At 42.8% G+C, this 26,313-nt stretch overlaps 1 protein-coding gene across 1 annotated transcript in view; it reads right to left on the bottom strand.

Annotated features, from left to right (window-relative positions):
* The window catches only part of capg (capping protein (actin filament), gelsolin-like), a 100,883-nt gene extending 74,835 nt beyond the window's left edge, over positions 1-26,048 (bottom strand). The window contains exons 1-3 of the mRNA NM_001011294.1: positions 25,912-26,048; positions 25,698-25,727; positions 42-211 (exon numbers count right to left, since the gene is read on the bottom strand). Coding sequence (NP_001011294.1) covers positions 42-211; positions 25,698-25,720 — 193 coding nt within the window. The 5' untranslated portion in view covers positions 25,721-25,727; positions 25,912-26,048. The remainder of the gene's footprint in view (positions 1-41; positions 212-25,697; positions 25,728-25,911) is intronic.
* Between the last annotated feature and the right edge of the window lie 265 nt (positions 26,049-26,313).

The raw sequence follows: 26,313 nt of genomic DNA on the forward strand, positions 1-26,313 counted from the left end.
TTTCTCTCTGTAAAGCCACATTTATCTTTCCTTCATCTCACCATTCCAGACAAAGATGCTATTGCTCTCAGAAGAATTGAAAACCAATAGATAGGTATCTCCAGAATGAAAAACTCCATGACTTTCAGAAGGTAAAGAGATCAGTTTCATCTTTTCAATGCGGAAAACATGAAGCCCGGAGTCACCAACAAAAGAAGGGAACAGTAAATCTCTGTGGTATAGACAAAAAAGAAAATTGTTCATAAATAAAAAGTGATATGTTTATATACTTCATAATGCATTAAAAGGGTTAAAGGGGTTGTTCACCTCTGAGTTAACTTTTAGTATGATGTAGAAAGTAATATTTCTACATCATACTAAATTTGAAATTGATCTGCATTTTATCATTATTAGTTTTTTCACTTTTTGCTTAGCAGCTATCCCAGTTGCTAGGGTACAAATTACCTTAGTGAGAGAATTAAGCAATTAAATTCCAAATTATACGGTAAATAAAACTAAGAAAATGGAAAAAAAGAGAGGTAGAAAGATTTTTTGCAACCACAAATGAATATGATAGTATGATTAAAATACAAGGCTTTTCATAATGAGTTTTTCTCTTGCCGGTTTTGTCAGCTTTTTGGCAGTATACGAACAAAGTCCAACTTCCCAAACCAGAACTAGAGAGAGAAAAAATAAAAAATTAAAGTGTGGTAGTATGTGTGTGTATATATATATATATATATATATATATATATATATATATATATAAAAGCATAAACAGTTGTTTGGATATAGTTCCCCTTATAAAGGATTAGTATGGTATGAAGAAGCCTTGAAGGACTGAAGCAGTGACAAAAAAGGGATGACAATTTTCATGTGTGCAAAACCGGCTAAAAACTTAATACAGACAATTACTGAGGCTCGAATCTTACATAAAGGGACACCTTCGACAAGTTGAATACAACATAACCACTGATGCCAAATACACAACAGTCTGACTATTATTTTTCTGATCTTTGAAACTCATAACAACCTTGCCAACTGAGTATATTTATATGCTCCATATAGACTGCTGGCAATAGTCTCCACAAAGACACCATGGACTAAGCAAAAATATTTGGAGCAGACCAGCACTGGCTTCAGGAGGTTTACCTCATCTAAAAAGCTGAATAAGGTTCAGCTAATTCTAGACAATATCCCTAACTGAATATACTAATTAGGTTCAAACATAAGAGACGCTCACTATGCAAAACTTTCTATATGTGTTACTTGCATATCTTAACAGTACAAACAAATATTTTCTGAAATATCCTTAAGATTACTTAAGAAATGAATTAATATTAAACTAATATTATTAAACTATTAATATAACTATTAATATTATGTTTCTGTGTTACTGTTAAGGACCCCAGCCTCCCCAATACAGATGTAAAAAATGCTGGCATAACAACCCTAACTGTAAGCAATTTGACTCCCTTTTTGTCATTACTAATAATATTAATAGTCAGCATCTGTCCAGTTGGCATAAGAAATAAAATAGACAACATAAGGGATAACATTCCCCGCTCCTTCCCAATTTCCCCCCTTTTTTATCCTCTTCTTCAAACCTCTCCCTTGCCACCTTGATACAATATACTATGGAGAAACACTGGCCACATAGACCACCTTTTCCCACCCTTGAATATGTTGTTCATTACAGTTTTAATGGGCTCTTCTAGCCTGTTCACATTACAAAGTTGAATGTTCTTAAATTTTATAATATTAAGTTTATCTTTTTTTTTTTCTTCCTCATTTTTCAGTATCTCTTGTACCTGCCATTGAGGAGGAGGCGGGACCAAGAACACTCACTGAGTCACTAAATAATAGATCAACAGAGCAATTTCAAGGAAGCTATACTATGTAATTTTATGGCACAAACACAACATGCGCCTAACATAGACAGGGTAATTGGAATGTAGGAGGCATCAATAACCCAGTTAAACGCTACATAATTCTCCACCACCTCAAGCTAGCACTGATACAAGAGACAGATCACTCCGCAGAACACACAAAACTATGCAGCATAGGCATGTGTTGCAAAAACCCCTTACACAACACATAGTAGAGAGGTGGCCATTCATAAATGTTTAAACTGGAAATTAATCAACAAAATAGAAGATGCCGAAGGCAGATATTTAATAGTCAAGGGACAGATTCACTTTGAAACATGTTTTCTGCAAAATGTATGCCCCAAACTCACCCTCACATACCTTCTTCAATCACATACTACAACAGATAATAGATATTCCTAACAAACACCTCTTTGTGGCAGAAATAAACTCACACACAATCCCACTCCAAAATGCTCCAACCCTCTCTGTTCCTTCTTGAGCAAGCTATAGCTCCTCGACTCCTGGAGAATCACACACCCCTTTAATCAAGAATTGATATATGCAAGATTTATATACGAGAATAGACTACATACTATTAAGCCAACACACATTCCCTCAAGAGCAAAACACAACTGTACATGACATAATCATCAGATTATGCCCCTATCACTGTGACCCTGGTTTCACCTAACCAACACTATTATCATTGGGATGGCAAATTTTTTATTAATTCACAAAGATTCAAAGACAGCTTATTAGAAGCCTGGAGACACAATAAAGAACATAAGGAACAAGAAACAGAAATTGCAGTCAAGCAGGCAAGGCAACAAATCCTACATGACAAACGGAAAAGGGACCATCAACCCTGCAAATTCTGCATGCTGCCTTGGGGTTATCTTTGACCAGTCACTCTCCTTCTCTAACCATATTAAACCTGACGTTTTTTCCTCCGCAATATTGCCAAGATACGCCCCTTTCTTTCACAAGTAACAGCTAAAACACTAATACATGCCCTTATCCTTTCCCGCTTAGATTACTGCAATCTCCTACTAACCGGCCTCCCAGACTCCCACCTCTCTCCCATGCAATCAATTTTAAACTCTGCTGCCAGGATCCTCCTGCTCTCTCCTAAGAGGGAACCTGTTCAGCCTCAATTAAGCTCTCTTGCATGGTTGCCTGTTAAGCAAAGGATAGCTTACAAAATCCTTCTGCAAACATTCAAAGCCCTTCACTCCTCTGCTCCTCACTACATTTTTTCACTGGTCTCCCTGCAAGTTCCTGGTCGTCTCCTCCGCTCCTCTCAGAGCCTCCATCTTTTTACACCATCCACACCCACTGCCCTCTCTCATCTTAAACCTTTCTACCTCGCTGCTCCTTACCTCTGGAACTCTATCCCTGAATCCCTCTGTAGGGAAAACTCACCCACTCTCTTTAAGAAAACGCTCAGCTGTTACCTTCTGGAGCACTAAAACATTATTTTGGCCAGTCCTGCGCTTAAGGGCAAATGCCCATACCTGATGCACTCTTACCTTCCGGTTTGTGCCTGTATGTTATCCAACCACTTAGATTGTAAGCTCTATGGGGCAGGGACCTCCTTCCTACTGTGTCACATACCACATGGCACTTATATATATATATTTATTGTATTTATTTATTATATCACTTGTCCTCCCTGTATGTAATTTTGGGGCCGATTCACTAAAGTGCGTTTTAACGTGCGCTATTTATAGCGTGCGTTAAAAATTTTATGGCTTCTAAATTTTCGCGACTTAACGTACGATTCACTATTAGCATACTTGCGCTAATTTACGTGCGATACTGCATGCAATATTTTTGTCACGGTAAATAACGTGCACGGTATTTTTCGCATGCACACTAATTATCGCACGTGCTAATTGTCGCAACATTACACACGCGGCAATCGTCAGCATAAAACTGGCGACATTTTGCCCTGGGAGAGCACAGAGTGCTAGAGAGGTGCTGTATAAATGTTTATTTGCAAAAAAAAAATCCAAAAACCAATAAAAATATAAGTAACAAAAAAAAAGAAGTGCTAGAGATAATAAAATGGGGGGGGGGCATTTAAGAATATTTAGCGAAATACTTAGGGGTCGGTTTGCTAAAGTGGCTTAAATTAAGTGGGAGATTTTAGACACAGAATAAATGGCAAATATGTTATGGGCACTTTATTAAATGGGGACAAATATAATATTGCAATTATTCTGCCAACAAAACATTTGATTGGCAGTTATCACACTCACCAGAAAATACGCTACGTACTAATTAATGCAAGCTTTACTATTCAGCAAAATGGGCTAAAGACAAAATTGTTGGCAGAATATTTGCAAAAATGTAAACCATATAGCATATTGATGCTGTTACTGATAAATGTAAGAGTGTAGGAGAAACAACATGAAAGTATAGAAAACCATATCAATGAAGCTAAATAATTAGACATTACTCAGTTCAAAAGTACAAAAATAAAACAACTTTTATTTTCACAATTAAATGTTTAAAACTAAAAAAATATAAAACTAGAAAAACTTAGGGCTTGCTGCCCATAAATGTGTCCACTTTCTGCTCCACTCTGGCCAACTGGGCCTTCATGGAGGCACGGTCCTCTTGTATGGACCGAAGAGTGAGGTCTATCCGGAATGGTGATGTCTGGGTCCCCACTTCTTCGGTCGGAGGACTTGCCTCTTCCCAGTCTTTGGCCAGGGGAGCAGAACTGGCATCGGGGGCCTCGGGGGCCTCAGGTGGCTCGGGGGCCTCTGCTGGCTCAGGGGCCTCAGGTGCCTCGGGGGCCTCGGGTGGCTCGGGGGCCTCAGGTGCCTGTGGAGCCTCTGCAGCCTGGGGTTGGGCCTGGTGTTGGGCCTCTGGATGAGGCGCTACATCTAGCTGAAGTTCTGTGAGATAGTATTGCAATATGTTATTTAAATATATTATATATATATATATATATATATACATTCACACACAAAGGGCCACCATCATAAATAACAGGGCCCCTCAAAACAACATTTTTGGGGCCCTCCCACGCCCCCAATGGCCCCTCCCCCAGTGAAGGTAGATAACAAAGGCACTCAAGAAAATGCATTTTCCGCAATAAAGTATTTGAAGGGCATAGTCCCGTATTAAGCTCTTGAGTGCCGTTGTTATCTACCTATCCGGAATCTCTGGGGAGGGTGCCAATCCCTCTAAACACTGTGCACCGAGCGTTGAATGGTCGGAGAGCTGAGGGAGTGCGGGTGAAGGTACATTTTTGCATTCCCTCCCCCTGTGAACCCTCACATCAATACAAAGGACACACAGACATTGTTAGCCAGGGCCCCCTAAAACATTCGTGGTCCTTCCCCAAATGACTATGGGCCGCTCACTGCTGTTTCCCCCCTGCTTTAAACTTATTTAGGCATATGTTTTGGCAAATAGATGTGTATATATATATATATGTGTGTGTATATGGATTTTTGTTTTCAAAATGCCACAACATATTTAAAAATCCCTCTTTATTGTGAACTTTATTGTGTGTGGTTTTTGAAAAAACATGCATATATACACATATATATAGGAACAGGTCAAAGCAGGCACTCACGTATAACGAAGTAATAATTTGCCTGGGTGCAGTATAAAGTGAGCATTCAAAACTAGAAAGAATATGCCGCACACTCAGGTCTTAGATGCAAAAAAACAAAAATTTTTTTATTTGTATCAAGTCCTTGATCCAAATAAAATTTTTTTTTGTTTTTTGCATCTAAGACCTGAGTGTGCGGCATATTCTTTCTAGTTTTGTACACACATACATATATATATATATATATATATATATAGAATATACATTTCTTACATTTTTAAAAGTACAATAATTACCTTCCGCTATTTCAGCTATTAATTCTGGACTCCTGTGCTTCATATCCTCTGACCATAGAGTTCTGAGGTCCATTCGGAGGGCAAAACGGTGTTCTAACCTCCCCATCAGCCTGTGGAGGATTGCCCTCTTCCTTTCGTGGACCCCTACCATCCCCAGCGGCTGCCTATCATAGGATGAGCGCAGGAGATAGCGGCAGATGTAGCGCCTCTCCACCAGTCATAGCTCCGATACCCCAGGCATGTTGGCTCTCTGAATCACTGCAGGCTCTGACACAAAATGGCTGCAAGTCGCGCCTATCACGAGATTACAAACGGCGAATAGTCGCCAAAATCTAACGTGTAGTGTATTTGTCGCGACAAAACGCGAATATTGTGGCGACTAGATATTCACCGCTATAGTAGCGAATATGCACATCATGTTAGCCATACATGCCAAGACTTTAGTAAAATTTCGTAAAAAAAACACATACTTGAATAAATAACACTGCTAAGTTCATATTTTATTGCCAAAAACTCATTTACTGTACTTTTCTATAATTTATCGCCTGCCTGAAGTAGGTGTTAATTTTCGCATAGACCAATGCGATATTTAGCGCGCCTAAGTGTTTGTGAATCATGCGAACGTATTCATTTCAGCGCAAAAATTAACGCATGCGGTCGTGCAAAAATTAACGCATGCGATATGGCGACTTAACGCACGCGATAATACTATAGTGAATTGCGCGCTAATTATCGCGTCTATTTTAACGCAAAAAAGCGTGCGATAAAATTTATCGCACTTAAGTGAATCAGCCCTTTTGTATTCTGTAAGATTGTACAGCGCTGCGTACCCTTGTGGCGCTTTATAAATAAAGTTATACATACATACATCACTACACCTCACCTCACCAAATATCTCTTTGGCATATTTATTACATGCCTTGTCATCAGAAATCCCACAGAAAAAACAAAACAAAACAAAACATTGGTACCTATAAGCAGTCACTTTTCCTACCACAGCAATCCTTAATTTCAAGGAAAGGAAACAGACACCCAATTTGATCTGTGGAGACCAAAGGATCACTACTGAATCGCGAGGTGACCCTACTATTTCCCAGGATTGTCTCAGGTAGTCTCTTCCTTTAATGTATTCTACTGTACAGTGCTGAATACATAAGTAGTGCTTTATAAATAAAGATATACTGTACATACATACATACATACATTGCAAACAAATTCGACTCCCTAATAATCACATCTTTGCAAATGAAAAGTTATATGGAACTGGTAACTCATAGTATAAAACCTCAACTGTCTCTCAACCCCCTATACATACTAATTAATTAATGGTTAATAAACGGCAATTTTTTTCTGCATTGGGGTCTATGCCATCGTCAAACCAATCAAATATTACAATTCTTGTGTAAAGAGTGGATATCTAAATGAAAAGTTATATGGAACTGGTAACTCATAGTATAAAACCTCAACTATCTCACAACTCCCTAGACATATTAATTAATTAAGGGTTAATAAAGGGAAATTTCTTTCTGCATTGGGGTCTATGCCATTGTCAAACCAATCATATATTACAATTCTTGTGTTAAGAGTGGATATCTAAATGGTCAGCAGTGATTCTGAACATCACAATTACTTACAGGAAAAGGGCCCTTGTGCATTTAGTGTATGTTTTATTGAGTTAAAGGAAAAGTAACACTAAAAATTTTTAATCTAAAAAATCTATTTTACCCTCCCCCAATAATTGCCCTATCCTGAAAACCATTTGTTATTTTGAATGCTTTAGTAGAGAATACCTGTAAAAAACTTGGCTTCTGGTCATTTGAACAAAGGCGATATGGCGATGCAGGGAAAGTTTAAGGGGAAGGATCCACTATGCGGTGATCGATTGATCGAGCCTAGCCTTCCTTCTGTATAGGAAGGAGCCAGGCTAGGCTCCATCAATCGATCGCCGCATAGTTGATGCATCCCCTGATACTTTCCCCGGCATTGCCGTATCGTTTTCTTCTAAAGCATTCAAAATTAAAAATGGTTTTCAGGATAGGGCAATTATTGGGGGAGGGTAAAATAGATTTTTTAGTTAAAAATTGTTAGTGTTACTTTTCCTTTAACTCAATAAAACATACACTAAATGCACAAGGGCCCTCACAGTAGTCTACTTTCAGAGCATGGCCCTATGGCTCCTCCATAGGTCATATGTCAGACCTAAATTTGCATATAAAATACACCTATATACTTTCCCAAAATGCATGAAATCCTCCCACTCCGAAGGCAGCTTGGAACATACTTTGTGGGCCTGTACTGCATTGGATGTCTTTTGGGGAGAGGTTGTCAAAAACAACACAGATTATTAGGTCCCTTTCTAAATGGTGGGCAGAAGCCTCTCTTCTAGGAAAATTAAATAATCTAACAATATACTGACCATTAGTGTCTCAGTCCTGTCGCCTCCTCTCCAACCTTAAGATCAAAACAGGTACAACCGCTGCTCTGTACCTACATAAGCTGACCAAAAAAACATACTCCTCCCATTGGCCCTCTCTCCATCATCTTTCTTTTCTTTCTTTCCCTTTCTTATAATGGTTTATTGTAAGGTAAGTTAGGAATGTATTATTACAATAATCATGTGCAACCTTTTATTATTATTATTATTATTATTAACATTTATTTATAAAGCGCCAACATATTCCGCAGCTCTGTACAATAAGTGGGTTTCATACATTGGACATACAGAGTAACATATAAAGCAATCAATAACCGATACAAGAGGTGAAGAGGGCCCTGCCCAAAAGAGCTTACAATCTACAAGGAGAAAGGGTTGAGACACAAGGTGTGGGAATGGGCGTGACCAGAGTTGTGAGAGGTGTGGCACAGGGCATTGCTAAACCAGATTAGGGTAAGCTTCCCTAAATAAATGCGTTTTTAGAGATCTCTTGAAAGCAGAGAGATTGGGAGAAAGTCTGATAGTTTGTGGGAGCGAATTCCAGAGAAGGGGGGCTGCCCTTGCAAAGTCTTGAATGTGAGCGTGTGAGGAGGGAATGAGAGAGGAGTTGAGAAGCAGGTCAGTAGAGGAGCGTAACAAGCGGGTTGGATGGTACCTAGAGATGAGTTCAGAGACGTAGGGTGGGGCAGAGTTATGAACTGCTTTAAATGTGAGAGTCATTAGTTTTAATTTTATCCTGGATGGTAGGGGAAGCCAGTGCAGAGATTGGCAGAGTGGCATGGCAGAGGAGGAGCGGTTGGAAAGGTGTATGAGCCTGGCAGCAGTATTCATTATGGACTGGAGAGGGGACAGTCTTTGGAGGGGAAGGCCAATTAATAGGGAGTTACAGTAGTCCAGGCGAGATATTATAAGAGAGTGAATAAGAATTTTGGCAGCATCTTGGGTGATAAATGATCGTATTTTGGAGATATTTCTTAGGTGAAAGTGACATGATTTGATAAGTGATTGGATATGAGGAGTGAAGGACAGGGCAGAATCAAGGATAACCCCAAGGCACCGGGCCTGGGAAGATGGGGTGATGGTAGAATTGTTAACCTGTATAGATACCTCGGGAACAATGTGGGCGTTGGATGGGGGAAAGAGAACCAGTTCAGTCTTAGAGAGGTTTAATTTAAGGCCCAGGACAGAGCCTTGGGGAACCCCGACAGAAAGAGGCAGGGTAGAAGATGATTCCCCATTGTAAGAGACACTGAAGGATCGATCTGAGAGATAAGATGAAAACCAGGATAAGGCAGTGTCACGAAGGCCAAGAGAGCGGAGAGTCTGAAGGAGAAGAGGGTGATCCACAGTGTCAAAAGCAGCAGAGAGATCGAGAAGTATTAGTAGCGAGTAGTGTTTTTTGGCTTTAGCCGAAAGGAGGTCATTTGTTAGTCGGGTTAGAGCAGTTTCGGTGGAGTGTTATTGTCTAAAACCAGATTGTAGGGGATCCAGGAGGTTATTGTCAGAGAGGAATAGCGTCAGTCGGCTGTAAACTAGGCGCTCAAGCAGTTTGGAGATGAATGGGAGCAGAGATATAGGTTGGAGGTTAGTAGGATTGGAGGGATCAAGGGAAGGTTTTTTCAGAAAAGGGGTTACAAGTGCATGTTTCAGTTGGGAGGGAAAGATTCCAGTAGAGAGTGAGAGATATAGATGAGTTAAGGCTTTGATAAGACAGGGGTTGGTATTACGTAGAGGTTTGGTAGGAATGGGATCAAGCGGGCAAGGTGAGAGGAAGACAACAGTTTTGAGGCTTCCTCTTCAGTCACTGGGGAGAAGGAGCCAAGAAGAGACTGGGTAGCATGTAGGGAGGGAGGGGAATGGTTATGGGGATTAAGTTGTGCAATGTCACTTCAGATGGTGTCAATTTTATTTTTAAAGTGCTCCGCAATAGCTTGAGCAGTGACTAAAGCACATGGAGGGGGTGTAGGAGGGGACAGCAGAGAGTTAAAGGTAGAGAAGAGTTGTGCAGGTTTTTTAGAGAGGGAGTTAATAAGTGCAGTGAAGTAGGTTTGTTTAGCTTGGCGGAGGGTGGTATTATAGGAGAGCAGAGCAGATTTGTAGCTGCAGAAATCTGACTCTGACCAAGTGTACGTGACTGTTTTTGGAGGGATTTGGTATGAGCAGTGTGCCAGGGTTGGAGTGGTTTGGGCCTCATGCGTTTTGTCTTGGCAGGAGCAAGCTCATTAAGGGCAGTGGCGAGTGTGCTGTAGTACAGTGTTTTTCAACCTTTTTTGGGCAAAGGCACACTTGTTTCATGAAAAAAATCACGAGGCACACCACCATTAGAAAATGTTAAAAAATTTAACTCTGTGCCCAGCAGCAGTGCCCCCCTAGTACACTGGTGCCCAGCAGCAGTGCCCCCCTAGTACATTGGTGCCAAGAGCAGTGCCCCCCTAGTACATTGGTGCCCAGCAGCAGTGCCCCCCTAGTACATTGGTGCCAAGAGCAGTGCCCCCCTAGTACATTGGTGCCCAGCAGCAGTGCCCCCCAGAACATTGGTGCCAAGAGCCAGCCCCCCTAGTACATTGGTGCCCAGCAGTAGTGCCCCCATAAGTCAGTGTGCCCCGTGGCCCCCCCTAATACATTGGTGCCCAGCAGCATTTTACTCTTCGGCGGCTTCAGCAGCATCTTCCCCTCACGCACGCCGCCTCTGCACTTCTGCCTACACGCGACCGCACACAGGCCCTTTTATAACGTTGCGCCCCGTGCGTACTGACGTCACCCGTACACACGGGGCGCAACCAATGACAGGGCCCGGATTTTTTTTTTAAAGTAAAAATTGCGGCCCTGCCTACGGCACACCAGGTTGAAAAACGCTGCTGTAGTAGACAGAGATAGCCTGATTAGGACAAGAGACAGTTAGGATGTTAGAATGAAGAGAGTCAAAGGAAGAAGAAAGGTGTGACGTGTTAAGGGATTGCAGGTCTCGGTATGTGTATGTTTGGGGGACAGCAGAGGGTGTAGAGGGAGTTAGCGAGAGTTGAAATGTGAGCAGATTGTGATCAGAGAGGGGGAAAGGGGAGTTAGTGAAGTTAGAGGTAGAACAACATTTTGTAAATATAAGGGAGTTTCCATTAGAGTGAGAGGGGGAGTCAGAGCACAGAGATAACCCAAAGGAGGATGTTAGTGAAAGGAGTTTAGAGGCAGCAGGGGCATTAGGATTGTTAACAGGTATGTTAAAGTCACCTAGTACAATAGATGGGGAGTCAGAGGAAAGGAAGTAAGGAAGCCAGGCAGAAAAGTTGTCAAAGAATTGTGAGGTTGGTCCAGGAGGTCGGTATATGACCGCAATGCGAAGCAAAGCAGGGGAGGAGAGCCTAATAAAGTGAACCTCAAATGAGGAAAATGAAAGAGAAGGAGGAGGTGGAAGGACTTTAAATGAGGGGAGAGAAGGAGTCCTACCCCACCCCCTGATCTGTTTCCAGGTCTGGGAGTGTGAGTAAGGTGTAGCCCCCCAAAGGACAGAGCAGCAGGTGAGGCAGTGTCAATAGGGGAAAGCCAGGTCTCAGTTATTGCAAATAAGTTAAGTGATTTAGCGATGAAAAGGTCATGGATGGAGGTGAGTTTGTTGCAGACGGAGCGGGAATTTCAGAGGGTAGAGATGTAGCGAACCTCACAAAAAAAGTTTGCGAACCCGTTCGCGAACTTCCGCCAAAAAGTGCGAACTTTTGCGAACTTTGCGAACCCCATAGACTTCAATGAGAAGGCGAACTTTAAAAACTAGAAAAGCCATTTCTGGCCAGAAAACTGATTTTAAAGTTGTTTAAAGGGTGCCACGACCTGGACAGTGGCATGCAGGAGGGGGATCAAGGGCAAAAATGTCTCTAAAAAATACGTTGTTGAGACAGCGTTGTTTTGTGCTGTAAAGGGCAGAAATCACACTACATTTCTAAACTTGTGTAATAAACTGCTTTAAAACGTCCAGCGTCTACATGCCAATCAAGTCGTGTAAAAGGTTACAGCCGGTTCACACGCAAAGACAAAACGCCGCAGTAGTGGATACGGAATATATTATTGCTGGTGGAAAAACATTGCTCAGGTGATTTTATAGCAATGCAATGTCACTACTATGTGTAACGTGTTTGGTGCACTACTATGAATAACAGCACTGGACACATTAAAGAACAGTAAGTTAAATAAAAAAAAAATAAAAAAATTAATAATAAAAAAAAAAAAGTGATGTCTGGTTGGTGCTGGGGGTGAACTACTAGGAGCAGCACACCAGTCCCCAACACAGCTAGACTAATAGCACTCGGCTCTATAAATTACAGTAGCAAAGTAAAAAAACACAAATGAAAAAAAATGATTTGAATGTGTGGTTGGTGCTTAGTGCACTACTCAGAGCAGCACGCCTGTCTCCAACACACACAGACGGAGCTGCAGTACACAATGAAAAGAAGAGTAACAGTAATCAGAAAATAAAAGCAGTCCTTACAAGGACTATTGGATAACAGCAGATGAGATCAGCAGGACAGCTGCCCACAGCAGCTACATACAGAGCAGTAGAAAGTAGATTACTAGTCAGCAAAGCTACCTAAACTCTCCCTCAAACCCCTGCACAGCTCTCTCCCTATGCTAACTCATCAAGTACACACAGACAGAATGTAAAATGGCTGCTGGGCTTCGGTTTATATATGGAAGGGAGTGGTCCAGGGGTGGTCCAGGAGGGAGAGCTGCCTGATTGGCTGCAATGTATCTGCTGGCTCTGGGGTGAGAGGTCAAAATTTGGCTCCAGCTAAGGGGAACCCAAAATTGCAAACATTGCTAAAAGTTCGCGAACTTGCGAACACCCGATTTTCGTGCGAATTAGTTCTCCGGCGAACAGTTCGCTACATCTCTATCAGAGGGCACAGGAAATTTGAATAGAGGCTTTGGGTATAGGGGTAAGGTTTCTGTACTTTAAAGGGGTACAGGGTGGGTTTGGTGAACGTGTCCCTAACAAAACAGGGATGGGGTAAGGGCCAGGGTTGGGGGAAATGTCACCAGCAGCAAGTAACAGGAAGCAGAGGAATGCAAGGTGAGAGTGGGATTTGTATGTTTTTGTTTTATGTGAGGATAAAGAGTTAACTGGGGTTATGGAGCAAAGCAGTTTAAAGACTTCATGTGCTGAGAGGGAACGAGAGGAGAGTAGAGAGGCAGTGATTGTTATACCTTTCTGAATGGATGGAGGGTGTGGCTGGAGATGTTTTAAGAAACATGAAAGTGCAAAGAGTAGGAGGGCAGGATAAAACATTTTGGGGTAGGAAATAACAAACTACCAGGAACAAGCAAAGTTGTTTTCTTGCGATTCCAAGTTGTTTAGCATTGATTGGAGATAGTTCGGAGACTTGTCAAAGCCTTGTCCAACTGCCTTGTTTAACTGCCATTTTCCTTCTTCCTAGCACTTGTGAAATTCTGGCACCAGTGCCTGCCCCTGACACTAGTGCCATCCCCATGGCTGTATCTGAATTTATATGCAGTTGATTGGGGAAAGCCAGAACCTGATTGACTAATTAATCAATTAAACAATCAGGGATCAAAGTAAATAGGCTGTGTGTGGAGGGGGAGACTTTTACAAGCACCAGAACCAAGTTTTGGGGCTGTAAAAATATTTCTTCTTCGTCCCTTCCATGTCAGTACGCACGGGGCAGTATTGCCCCAACAGCTAGGAGGTAGGACCTATATACCAAAGCCAATCAAAATTAATCCTTACCTATAAGACCATGTGACTTCCTCCTCACCACTGTTATTTTTTGTCCTACTGAACAGGAGGTAGGATCTCCCTCCTCTCCATTTTGTGATTTCACAGTTTTGATTTTACTTTTTTTTTTGTCATTTTATTTATTTTTTACCTCTGTGTATACATAGAGGGATGATTCCCAGGTAATGGAGAAGATTTTACCTGATGCCCCAATAAGTAAAGTAAGCAAACTTTCACCTATTGGGAAGAAATGCAGGTGTGGGCATACCCATGGTCCTAGCCTTGTGCTAAAATAGCCCCCCTGCTCTATTCCCATGTATGCACAGTATGCAAACAGCTGCTTAGTGGAAAAGTATACAGGCGTGGGTATTTCCACATTCCTGCCTGTGATCAATTGAGCCTCCTTTTTCCTATGGTGTTTTGAGCCTTTGAAGACTGATATCAGACTAAAGGGCCATGGGTCTGGATATGGGCTAGTGATAACTAAGCCTGAATCTGGTGAGTATGAACCTTCAGTCTCCACTGTGTGTATGAAATGCTCAGTGCACTGAGAAGCCTGCATACTAACGAGCTAATTATGTCCCTCAGCTGAAGGCTGTCTGGGTTCTTGTGGGAGTTTCCATCCTGCTGACTACTCACTGCTATCTGGTAAGGTGTAAGTGCTTCTTTAGGGCACTTTGCTATTGATATCTTTAGTGTTTTTACTGTAAGCCTGATTCCTCTGTGCAGACACAGCAGGTATGGGTGCAGGTATGTGTGCTCAGTTACACCAGGTGCTTCCAAGACTATTCTAGGAGTTGCACTGCTGTAGCAGTATGGTATCTCCTTTTCTTAAAGGGAGTCTGCGCCTTATAACCAACCTTTCTCCACGGTTCTGACTGGAGTTTGCATTTTGCCTACAAGCCAATTTTATCCTGTAATGTGTTTGTATGCTTCTAGGCCTCCTTGCTTTTGCTGTTTCATATGGTTAGCCTTTCTTTGTGAGTAGTGCCTACCATGCAGACTTTGCAGGTATTGGAGCTCATTATTACACTGGGTACATCCAGACTGGCTGGGAGTTGCACTGCTGTAGCAGTATGGTATCTCCCTTTCTCGCAGGGAGTCTGCACCTTATATCCAACCTTTCTCCATGGTTCTGACTGGAGTTTGCATTTTGCCTACAAGCCAATTTATCCTGTAAGGTGTTTGTATGCTTCTAGGCCTCCTTGCTATTGCTGTTTCATATCGTTAGCCTTTCTATGTGAGTCTACCATGCAGACTCTGCAGGTATAGGAGCTCATTATTACACCAGGTGTGCCCAGACTGGCTGGGAGTTGCACTGCTGTAGCAGTATGGTGTCTCCTTTTCTCACAGGGAGTCTGCACCTTATAACCAGTCTTTCTCCAGGGTTCTGACTGGAGTTTGCCTTTTACCTACAAGCCAGTGTTATCTTGTTAGGTGCTTGTATGCTTCTTGGGCTCCTTGCTATTGCTATTTCATATATGTAGAATTCCTTGTGAGTCAAATCTACTGTGCAGACACAGCAGGTATAGCAGCTCTTATTTCATCAGGGGCTTCCTGGTTTAACTGGGGTTTCTGTTGTGGCAGGGTTGTACCTTTTTCCTGCTTATATAATTTCTGGCAGGCCCTGGTTTGGCCTTTGGCTTAAAAGGCATTTTTTTTCCTATCAGGTATGAACAGAGTTGTAGTTCAACTCTCAACAACTCCTTTTTCTTGTGTGTTTACATGTATTTATTTATGTGTTTGCTAGCATGATAGGAGCCAACATTGGTAAATGTTTGATTACTATATGGCCTTTGGTCAGCGTGGCCGCTGGTCTTGGTCCCTGTTAGCCAGTTTTTTGCTATGTCTCTTGGCTTACATGGCTGATGTTCCTTGTTTTGGGCTTTGCCTTGTGTGCCTGTTGACCCTGGCCCTGATTATGGTTTTTGGCTTGCTTGGCCATTGGTTCTGTCTATGGCCTTTACCTCACTTGGCTGCAGTTCCTGCTTTTGGCTTCTGGTTCATCTGCCTACTGCCTCTGACCCCTGGCAACAGTCTTGGCTTGCTTGGCTGCTGGTCCTTGTCATGGACTTTGCCTTGTGTGCCTGTTGGCCCTGATTATGGTCTTTGGCCTGCTTGGCTGTTAGTTCTGTCTATGGCCTTTGCCTCACTTGGCTGCAGTTCCTGATTATGGCCTCTGGCTCATCTGTCTACTGCCTCTGACACCTGGCATCAGACTTTTTGCTATAGCCTTGCTTGGCTGCTGGTCTTTGTCATGGACTTTGCCTTGTGTGCCTGTTGGCCCTGGTTATGGTCTTTGGCTTGCTTGGCTGTTGGTTCTGTTTATGGCTTTTGCCTCCCTTGGCTGCAGTTCCTGGTTATGGCCTTTGGCTTGCTTTGCTACTGCCTCTTACCCCTGGCAGCAGAATTTTTGCTATAGGCTTGCCTGCCGGTTCCTTGTTTTGGACTCTGGCTTGCTTGTCTGCTGGTCCTTGTTGGCTTGAGCGGCCACTGGTCCTTGGTTTGGCCATTTTCTTTGCTTGGTCGCTGGCCCTGGTTCTGGCCTTGACTCACTTGGCTGCTACCTTCCACTCTGGCTTTTAGCTCACTTGGCCGCTGGTTCTGGTTCTGCCTTCTTGTTTGCTTGGCCATTTTTCCCAGGTCTGTCCTTTGGCTTACTGGGCAGTGGGATCTGATTTTGGCCTTTGGCTTGCTTGCCCATTGGTTCCAGTTTTGACCTTTGGCTCGCTTGGCCATTAGTTTTGGACTTTAACTTGCTTGTCCATTGGTTTTGGCCTTTGGTTCTGGTTTCAGCCTTTTGGCTCAGGTTTTGACCTTTGGCTTGATTGGCCTTTTGGCTCTATTTTTGGCCTTGGTCTCCGGTTTGACCCTTAGCTTGCATGACCATTGGCTCCAGTTTTGACCTTTTGGCTCACTTGCCCATTGGTTTTGGCCTTTGGCTCGTGTGACCATTGGCCTGGTTCTGGCCTTTGGCTTGCTTGGCCGTTGGCTCTGGTTCTAGCCTTTTGGCTTGCTTGGCCATTGGCTCTGGCCTTTTGGCTTGCTTGGCCGTTGGTTCTGGCCTTTTGGCTTGCTTGGCCATTGGCTCTGGTGCTGGCCTTTTGGCTTGCTTGGCTGTTGGCTCTGGTGCTGGCCTTTGGCTTGCTTGGCCGTTGGCTCTGGTGCTGGCCTTTGGCTTGCTTGGCCGTTGGCTCTGGTGCTGGCCTTTGGCTTGCTTGGCTGTTGGCTCTGGTTCTGGCCTTTGGCTTGCTTGGAGATTGACTTCAGTTTTGGCCTTTGGTCCTGGTTTGTGGCTCATTTGACCCCAGTTTTAGCCTTGGTTTGCTTGGCAACTAGCCCTGTTTTCTGTCCTTTGGCTCTCAGGGAGACTGGCCCTAGTTATGAACTTAGGCTCATAGGATGCTGACAATTGTACATGAGGCTGCCAGTTTTGTTGTGGTTCTTGGCGCAGGTGGCTGCTGGCCTTGGCTTTAGTCCTTGGCGTATATGTATGCCAGTCATGCTGTGGTCCTTGGTGCAGGCATGTGGTTGCCTTTGATATGGTCTTTGGTTCATGTAATGGTGGGCCTTGGCGCTTGTGGCTGTCTACCTTAGCTGCTTTCTTGGCATGTGTGGGTGCTTGTTTTTCAGCTTGTATTCCACTCCTTACTAGCAGAGGCTAGTTTGGGGACAGGTTTCTTTGCAGTTACAGTATCTGAACAGTGCATCAGTGGTTGCAGGTTTTAAGTTCTCTTGAGAGTCATGTATTGCAAGCACAGTGCTAGCTTATTGCTATTGCTTGTGTGCTAGCTGTCTTTCACTCTGGCATGTCCACCAGTGCTTTGCTTGGCATGTTCACCGGTCCTTTGTTGGCAGGGTGTTTGATTTGTCCACTGGTTGTTTAGCATGCATAGTATATGGCTCTTCTCTGATTTTCATGCAGGTTGGTTAGCTGGTGCATTGAGTATGGGCTGGCTGTGCACCAGTCGTTCCATGCATGATTTCCAGTTGATTCCAGTCATGTTAAGCTGGTTAGCTGATCTTCCATCTGCAGGTTGTGTACAGTTCCTAAACCTGGCCCTAACATTGCTGGTTAGGTAACCTCTCAAAGTTGGTAGCTACATTGAGTGGTAAGAAGTTGGGTTTCAATGTGTCATGCTCTGTTACAGGCTGGAGTCCCTAGCTTGTTTGTGCCATAGGGGGCTTGATGGCTAGTGTGCCCTTTCACTGTTGGTCAGTTTCACTTGTACGTTGCTTCAGATCTGTGCTTGGATTATCTTTTGCTGGTTGTTGAGTTTGATGGCTGTCAACACCAATTTAAGCTGATACTGGTGTGCTTTGGAGCTAGATGCTTGTGGATCGCAATTTTTTTTCTAGGGCCCCAGGTTAGTGCTAAGGATCGGGGGCATAGAGGCAGCTCTAGTGGATAATGCATCAGAGTTGTGGTTAACTGGCCTGTTGTTGCTGGGCTGGTAACACCAGTGAGCTGCCCAGTGCCAGAGTTATGATTGTGACCATTTTCTTCTTGTTGGCAGAGGATACTCTCGAGCTGGGCTTGGATGTTTATGGCAACCATAGTGTGGAAATCCCTCTGGTCCCTGAGAGGATTCTTGTAGCAGGGAATGGTCAGTTTTTTCTTTTGATGCTTGATTTTTGTTTTTAGTATGCGTTGATATTATTATTCCCACCCCTTATTGTTTAGGGGCATGGCTTGGTAGATCCCATGCGTACTGACATGGAAGGGACGAAGAAGAAAATGAGAATTTCACTTACCTCTTATCGTAAATTCCATGTCAGTACGGGGTTTCCCATCCCAATTATTTGGTTCTTGTATTGCTTGGCAAATGTATAACAGTGGTGAGGAGGAAGTGACATGGTCTTATAGGTAAGGATTAATTTTGATTGGCTTTGGTATATAGGCCCTACCTCCTAGCTGTGGGGGCAATACTGCCCCGTGCGTACTGACATGTCGGGACTTGAAGAAATGGAAATTACGATAAGAGGTAAGTGAAATTCTCACTATCTTGCTCACTGAGGAGTGGACACAGATGTGAGTTTGACACAGCTATCACAAGTACTAAATAAAGGTAGGCCTAACAGAAAAAGTTATTGGCATAGCAGATACACAGATGAGAATTACCATTAATAAGTAGGCTGCAATATAGTGACTTATATAGCAGTATACAGCAGAGGGATACACAGATGAGAATTACCATTAATAAGGAGGCTGCAATATAGTGGCTTATATAGCAGTATACAGCAGAGGGATACACAGATGAGAATTACCATTAATAAGGAGGCTGCAATATAGTGGCTTATATAGCAGTATACAGCAGAGGGATACACAGATGAGAATTACCATTAATAAGGAGGCTGCAATATAGTGGTTTATATAGCAGTATACAGCAGAGGGATACACAGATGAGAATTACCATTAATAAGGAGTCTGCAATATAGTGGCTTATATAGCAGTATACAGCAGAGGGATACACAGATGAGAATTACCATTAATAAGGAGGCTGCAATATACCAGTATAGAGCAGAGGGATACACAGGTGGGAATTACCATTAATAAGGAGGCAGCAATATAGTGGCTTATATACCAGTATACAGCAGTGCAGCATTAATTGTGTGCTCCTTTGGAAAATAAAGTGTAACAATGCAATAACATCTAAGGACAACATAATGACATCTTAAATCCTTTGTAACTTTATTTAGTTGTTTGAAAATAAATTAAATAAAAACTATTTCACAAAAAAATTAAATAAACCCAATGGGATTGTTTTGCCTATAATAAAGAATAATTATATATTAGTTAGGATCAAGTACAAGGTACTGTTCTATTAGTACAGATAAAAAGGAAATTGGCCTTCCAGTAATTTGGAGCTTTCTGGATAACAGGTTTCCAGATAACTGATCTCATACCTATACAGTGTCTTAGAGGAAGTAAAAAAAGGTAGAAATAAACATTCAACAAAGCCTGACTATGATTAGCGGTTTTATGAAACAGAAGTGAATACAAATATTGCTGCATTTGCAGAACTGCCATGAGTCACAAACATAAGATCCTAGTTATTAAACAGTGTAAAAAGTGTTGCAGATACTTTCAGGGATGCTTTTAACACATCACTTCACCAAAACTAAAATTAAAAGGTCAAAATTAAAATCTTAAAAAATCCATCTGAAGCCTTTCCTTACTGCAAGATGGAAAGTGTACCAGACCCTGGAACTATTCTTAATAGCCTTATATTTCCCAACTTGGTGAAAAGTCCTCAAACTCCCTTTTTAAGCTATCTATTGTATCTTCCAGTACAACTATTTCAGGGAGATAATTCCACAACTTCACAGCTCACATCATAAATATTCCTTTACGAATATTAAGATGGAACCTCCTTTCTTTTAATCTGAATAGATGCCCTTGGAAGGACCTGCTGGTAAATGAAGCATGAGATTAAATCAGTACTTCTTAAGTAGTGTGGATGACGCTTATGACGTCAGAGGGCAGAGTTTAGGGGGCAGATGTCATTGGTGGTTCAGGGTCAGATGAGGGCATCAGAGGGCTATATAATGACGGCTCCACTAATACTTACCATCAGTCACATAAGCTAGCTTTGCGGCCTCACCTGGCTTCATCATGCTGTCCAGATCCCACCCAAAGTTTGTTTTTTTGTTGATGCACTAACCTGGCTTGAAAGGTAAGGCAGTTTGTTACACTGGGCTGGGTAGAAATTTCAAGGCAACATTGTACTTTTGGTTAAAAGAAATATGGCATTGACAGCTGTTTCTGTTCTTTGTTTAAGGCATAATAATAGTTATAACAGCTGCGGCCATTTTCAATCCACCTAATTTGTTTTGTGTGTGGGCATACCCATGGTCCTAGCCTTGAGCTAAAATAGCCCCCCTGCACTACGCCCAACTACGCACAGTATTCAAACTGATGCCTGTTGGCTAGGCTACAGGTGTGGGTTTTTTCCACATTTTTACCTGTAAGCTAACTTAGACTCCATTTTTTCCTATGTTTTTTTTGGCGAGGCTTTAAGGACTCCTGCCCTGTGAAATGATTAATTTAAGGCCATGGGTATGGATATGGGCTAGTGTCAGCCTACTTGTATCCGGTGAGTATGATTCCTCAGTTTCCACTATGTGTCGTAACACACTGTGCACTGGGAAGCTTGCATACTAATTGGCAATTACATCCCTCAGCTGAAAGGTGTCAGGGTTCTTGGTGGAGGTCCCATCCTGCAGACGTTCACTTTCATCTGGTAAGGTGCATGTGCTTCTTTTGCTTATAATTTCTTATGTGTTAATGTGAGCCTGAGTCCTCTGTGCAGACACAGTGGGTATTGTGCTCTTTATTACACCAGGTGCTTCCATAGCTGTTTGGTGTTGCACTGCTGCAGCAGTATGATTTCTCCTTTCTCCTTGTGTGCTCACAATTAGCAGCTTTCCCCAGGCTTTTACTGGAGTTTGCATTCTGCTGACAAGCAATGCTTTCTGGCTAGCTGCTTGTGTATTCCTGGGGCACCTTGCTAACCTTTGCTAGCTTTTTATTCTGAGCCTGAGTCCTCTGTGCAGACACAGCAGGTATTTGTGCTCCTGATTTTACCAGGCACTTTCAGCACTGGTTAGGGGTTGCGCTGCTCTAGCAGTATTGTTCTTCCTTTTCTCTCTGTTATATTATGTGCATGTTCCCTATAAGCAACCTTCTCGGGGTTCTAACAGGGATTTGCTTTTTTCCACCAAGCTAGTGCTATCTGGTAAGGAGTTTGTTTTCCTTTGGTTCTTTGACATTTTAAGTTTTATTGTAAGCCTGAATCCTCGGGGCAGACAGGTGTACTGTGCTTTTTTTTTTTTTACAGTATTACTCGTATGCTTCTCTATAGAGATTTCTTTTCTATCTGGTGGCTCAGGTGTGAGCCTAGTTGTAGTCCGCTGGTGTGTGTCGTGGCCTGCATGTCCGCTGGCCCCTGTTTTGGCCCGCTGGTGTGTGTCGTGGCCATTGGCCCGCGTGTCCGCTGGTGTGTGTCGTGGCCCGCGTGTCCGCTGGTGTGTGTTGTGGCCCGCGTGTCCGCTGGTGTGTGTCGTGGCCCACGTGTCCGCATGTCCGCTGGTGTGCGCCGCGGCCCTTGGCCCGCATGTCCGCTGGTGTGCGCCGTGGCCCACGTGTCCACTGGTGGGTCTGCTGTGCATGGGTTCTGGGTGGTCTTTGGTGACCTTGGTTCATTTGCCCACTAGCCCTTGATCTTGCCTGCTTTGGGCTTGTGTGGTGCTGGTCCTTGCCATTGCCCTTGGCCCTTGTGTTGTCCTATGGAATTGAGTGGTCATGGGCCCTTGTTGTGGCCTTTGACTCATGCACCCGGGGGTTTTGGTTGGCCCTTTGCTTGCATGGCTGCGGGTCCTTGCTGTTGTGGCTTCTTGTCCCTGGATGCTTGTGGTTGCTGAGCTTTTCCTGGGGGATTGGCTCATGCGTTAGCTGGTCTCAGGATAGCCTTTGGTGTTGGTGACCGATTTTGTTTGGTCTGGCCCTTGGTGCATGTGGATTCTGGTCTTTGCCTTAGTTATAGCCTTGTGTTGTCTTTTGGGCCATGGGCATGCATGAGGGTCTGCTCTCTGGCCGTTCTAGAGAAGACTGGGGTCATTGCCTCCCGGGACTTCTGTCTTGGTTCAGTGCTCCAAAAGTTGGCATGCTTGCAGCGGGAGTGCTCATACATAGATTCACATTAGGTGTTTGGCAATGTTTGGTTGTTTTGGTGCTATGGCGTGTGTGCTAGCAGCCTTCCCTCTCAGGGTTTTGTCTGTGTGGTTGTTGCATTGGCACACCAGTTGTGCATTCAGGCCAGCTAGCTCGTGCAACATTGTTTTGGTGTGCATTGCCTGGCCTCTGTGCTATTGGCTATATGCATTTTGACTTTTTGGTTCAGAATGGTGTGCAGACTGTTAGTTGTTTTAGCATCAGCAGTTGCTTGCACAGTACTTATACCAGTGTTGCTGGTTCATTAGCTTCTTATGTTCCCCAGTTTGGTTGGGTTTAGTGGGCTTTGAGTGCTGCAGTGTCTCTATACAGTTGGACTTCTGCATGTTGCATCAGCGTTTGTTGGGTCTTGTGGTAGGTGTAGACGGTTGTCCACTTTTTTGTGAGCTGCTCCCCTTGAGCTGTGGAGTAGATGCTTGCAGGTGACAAGCTTTATTTTCTAGTGCCACTGTTTGGGGCTTAGGGTCAGTTTCTTAGCCCCAGCACTAGTGGGTTTATTATCCTAGTTGTTGCCAGTTTCTGGTGTGGTTTTTCTGGCCTGTTGGCTGTGCTAGGGTAGTGATAATTTTGAGCTGTTTTGCCAGGATTATGGTCATCTGCAGTGAGCGTCTGGGTCTTGTGAAAGGCCCTCTGAGGGAACCCTTGTCGCAGGGAATGGACATTTTTTGTTCTGGCTTGCTTTTCTCTTATTATGCATTGCAGTAGTTGGGAATTTGAGCTTTGGTTGTCAGCCACTTACCAATACCTTGGGGGGATTGTTGTTGTTCTTTTGGTTGTTCAGCATTCTTTTCTCATTTTCAGGGATTCATTTGTGTCCCTGTATCCTCTACGGGATGTTGGCCTTGTTTTTGGCCTTTCTAGCTCTTTTGGGTTTTGTACCTTTTTTTTTCCCCACCCCTTACTGTTTTGTTGGGCATGGCTTGGTAGATCCCATGTGTACTAACATGGAGGGACGCAGAAGAAAAGGAGAATTTAACTTACCTTCTTGATGTAAATTCTATTTCTTCTAGTCTCGACATGTCAGTACAGTTTCCCATCCCAATTTTGCTTCCTGTACTGCTATGGCAAATGTATAACAGTGGTGAGGAAGAAGTCAGGAGGTCTTATAGGGCACCAAAAATGAGTATATGGATTTAATGAATGAAACTCGGTGACGTCCGTTGCTCGCACCAACCCCACGTGGGCGCAAGTGCGTGCGTGCTGTTCCGTGTGTGCTCCCCTTCTGCATGCAGACCAAAATCCTGGGCAATTTGAATGCAATTGAATGAAACACGGTGACGTCCCTTGCTCGCACCCCCCCCCCCTGTGGACGCGCGTGCGTGCTGTTCCGTGTGTGCTCCCCCTCTGCATGCAGACCAAAATCCTGGGCAATTTGAATGCGAGCAATGGACCTGCAAGCAGAGGGGGAGCACACACAGAACAGAGGGAGAGCGCGTATTTTTAATCATACATAGGCACAGTGCATAGGTGCTGTATAGAGGGAGAACAGGGGTTGCATACACATCTGCATACAGAGTGAGAGCGCACAGAGAACAGGTGATGCAAGAGTAGCTCCTGCATTCCTCATGCAGACAGAACAGAAGTTACATTTAATTAAACATTCAAATGAGACAATAACTAGCAAAATAATCATTATCTATTGTAAGGTCTATTGCTGTCTGTATCGGTAATGTATTTTTTAGGTTTTTTTTTTGTTTTGTTGGAGCTCACATGCTAGCGAGAAAGTAGAAAAAAGAAGGTTTATTTAAGGTCACACAATATTCTTTTGCAGCACCTGTTCAGTCAGTAGCTTATGTATTTAACCTAGACCCATAGTAAAACCAGCTTTTGTCTGCTGCTGTAGCATTTTTCTTTCCCTGAAGTTATCAGCAGTGCTGTAACTCTTCAAGGCAGGATGGTCAAAGGGTCCTCCATCCACCTTTCCCTAATCTGCAGCTGCCAACATATTTATGAAGAGTTCACAGGGGGTTACAATGAATGTCCTTTATTATTTATTTGATTATTGAAACTTAGCAGTAGCTGCTGCATTTCCCGCCTTAGGCTTATACTCGAGTCAATAAGTTTTTCCAGTTTTCTTAGGTAAAATTAGGTACCTCGGCTTATATTCGGATCGGCTTATACTCAAGTATATATGGTAAGTGAGATTCTCCTTTTTTGCCCTATTTCTACTGAATAGTTCAAACTTTGCTGGGGTTACATTAATAAAGATGATGATGCTGAAATGTCGACCTAAGGGTTATATACAAATGACTGTACAACATTTTACACCAAAATATGGTATAACGGTAAAATAAATGCTTATTGCTTTTACAAAAGAATTATTGTTATGTATTGTGATCTCAAAAATAACTAATTACAAAAAGCTAACCAGTGTTTAGCATTTATAAAAATATGTATTCTATATATGCAAGACTAACACTGGTAATTAACCTGCTAAAGTCAGTGGGGCAAATTTAGACACATTTTTTATGCTTTGAATAGGCCACAATTTTACACTAAAATATATATTTTTATAAAAAAGTTTATAGCTTTATAAGTGCACATAATTTATACACCATGCTATGCTGTTAAATGTCTGTTGGTTGGTGTAGTTTGTTGGGTGCTGCTGGTGGCACATCTTTTAAAAATGTGCCCAATAATCTGCTTAAAAACCTAACTCATACAGATAACCCACTCACTTCATAGTAACCTCTAAACACATAAATAATTTTGCACTATGGTATCTGTTACAAGAGTTAAATTAACATGAAGGATAAGTAGGGTTTCCAAAACAATGATATTTGATACCTGTTTAAATATTTTTCTCAATTTCTATCTGTAAAGTGTGTATGACTGAATATTTTTCTACCCCCCCCCCCCAAACTTGGTAATATGTGTTGCCTGTATAATGAATTCAAACTAAAAGGAGAGTTTAAATGATGGATGTACACTGTTGTAGGACTGCATTCCCTAGCATCTTGAGACATCAAGAGATGTTAAAAGTTGTCATTAACAGCATCAGAGCCCCTAGTTGCATCAAAACGTTGTTAATTTTGACATGCATTTGGCATACTATGAACAATGTAATATGTTTTTTTTTAGACCCCTCCTTACTTTGAACTTTGAGCTCCGTACATTTTTAATCTGTTAAAAAAAAAAAAGAGAGAGAGAGAGAAAAGGACTGTCACAATGTGAACTCAAAACTACCAATGATCCCCCTTCCTTTTTTTATTGTCCTGTACCCCCTCTTTTATTGCGCACCATGATGATTCCTCCCCCCTTTATTATCCTGCCACTCTACCTTTCCCAGCACATCACCTTTTCTTACCTTATCTTTTATCTCTTTGCTATTCCCACGTTGACTGCAAAATTCAGCACACACACTTGGGAGTCCAGAATGTTTTTTTTCAAGTTTCTAAGAAGTCTGTGGCTACTGACTGGGAAATAAGAGGCACAAAGTATGACTCAAAACCACGAGTGAAATAGAAGAAAAAGGGAAGATGGAGGAATAAACAGGCAGGAAATGAAAACCTTGTGTGCCTCTGCCAAGAGAGAGCGCAATAGGTAATACAATACTACAACCCCTCCCTCACTGCAATACTTTGACAAGAAGCAAGAGAAGAGAGGCAAACAAGAAGTCAGCAATTATCATCTTTTTATCTATTTATAGAGTGCCGACATGATCTATAGCCCTTTCGCAGAGTTTGTTCATTATTCACACCATTTCCTG

Source organism: Xenopus tropicalis, chromosome 7, assembly GCF_000004195.4.
Source record: "Xenopus tropicalis strain Nigerian chromosome 7, UCB_Xtro_10.0, whole genome shotgun sequence".
Classification (NCBI taxonomy): domain Eukaryota; kingdom Metazoa; phylum Chordata; class Amphibia; order Anura; family Pipidae; genus Xenopus; species Xenopus tropicalis.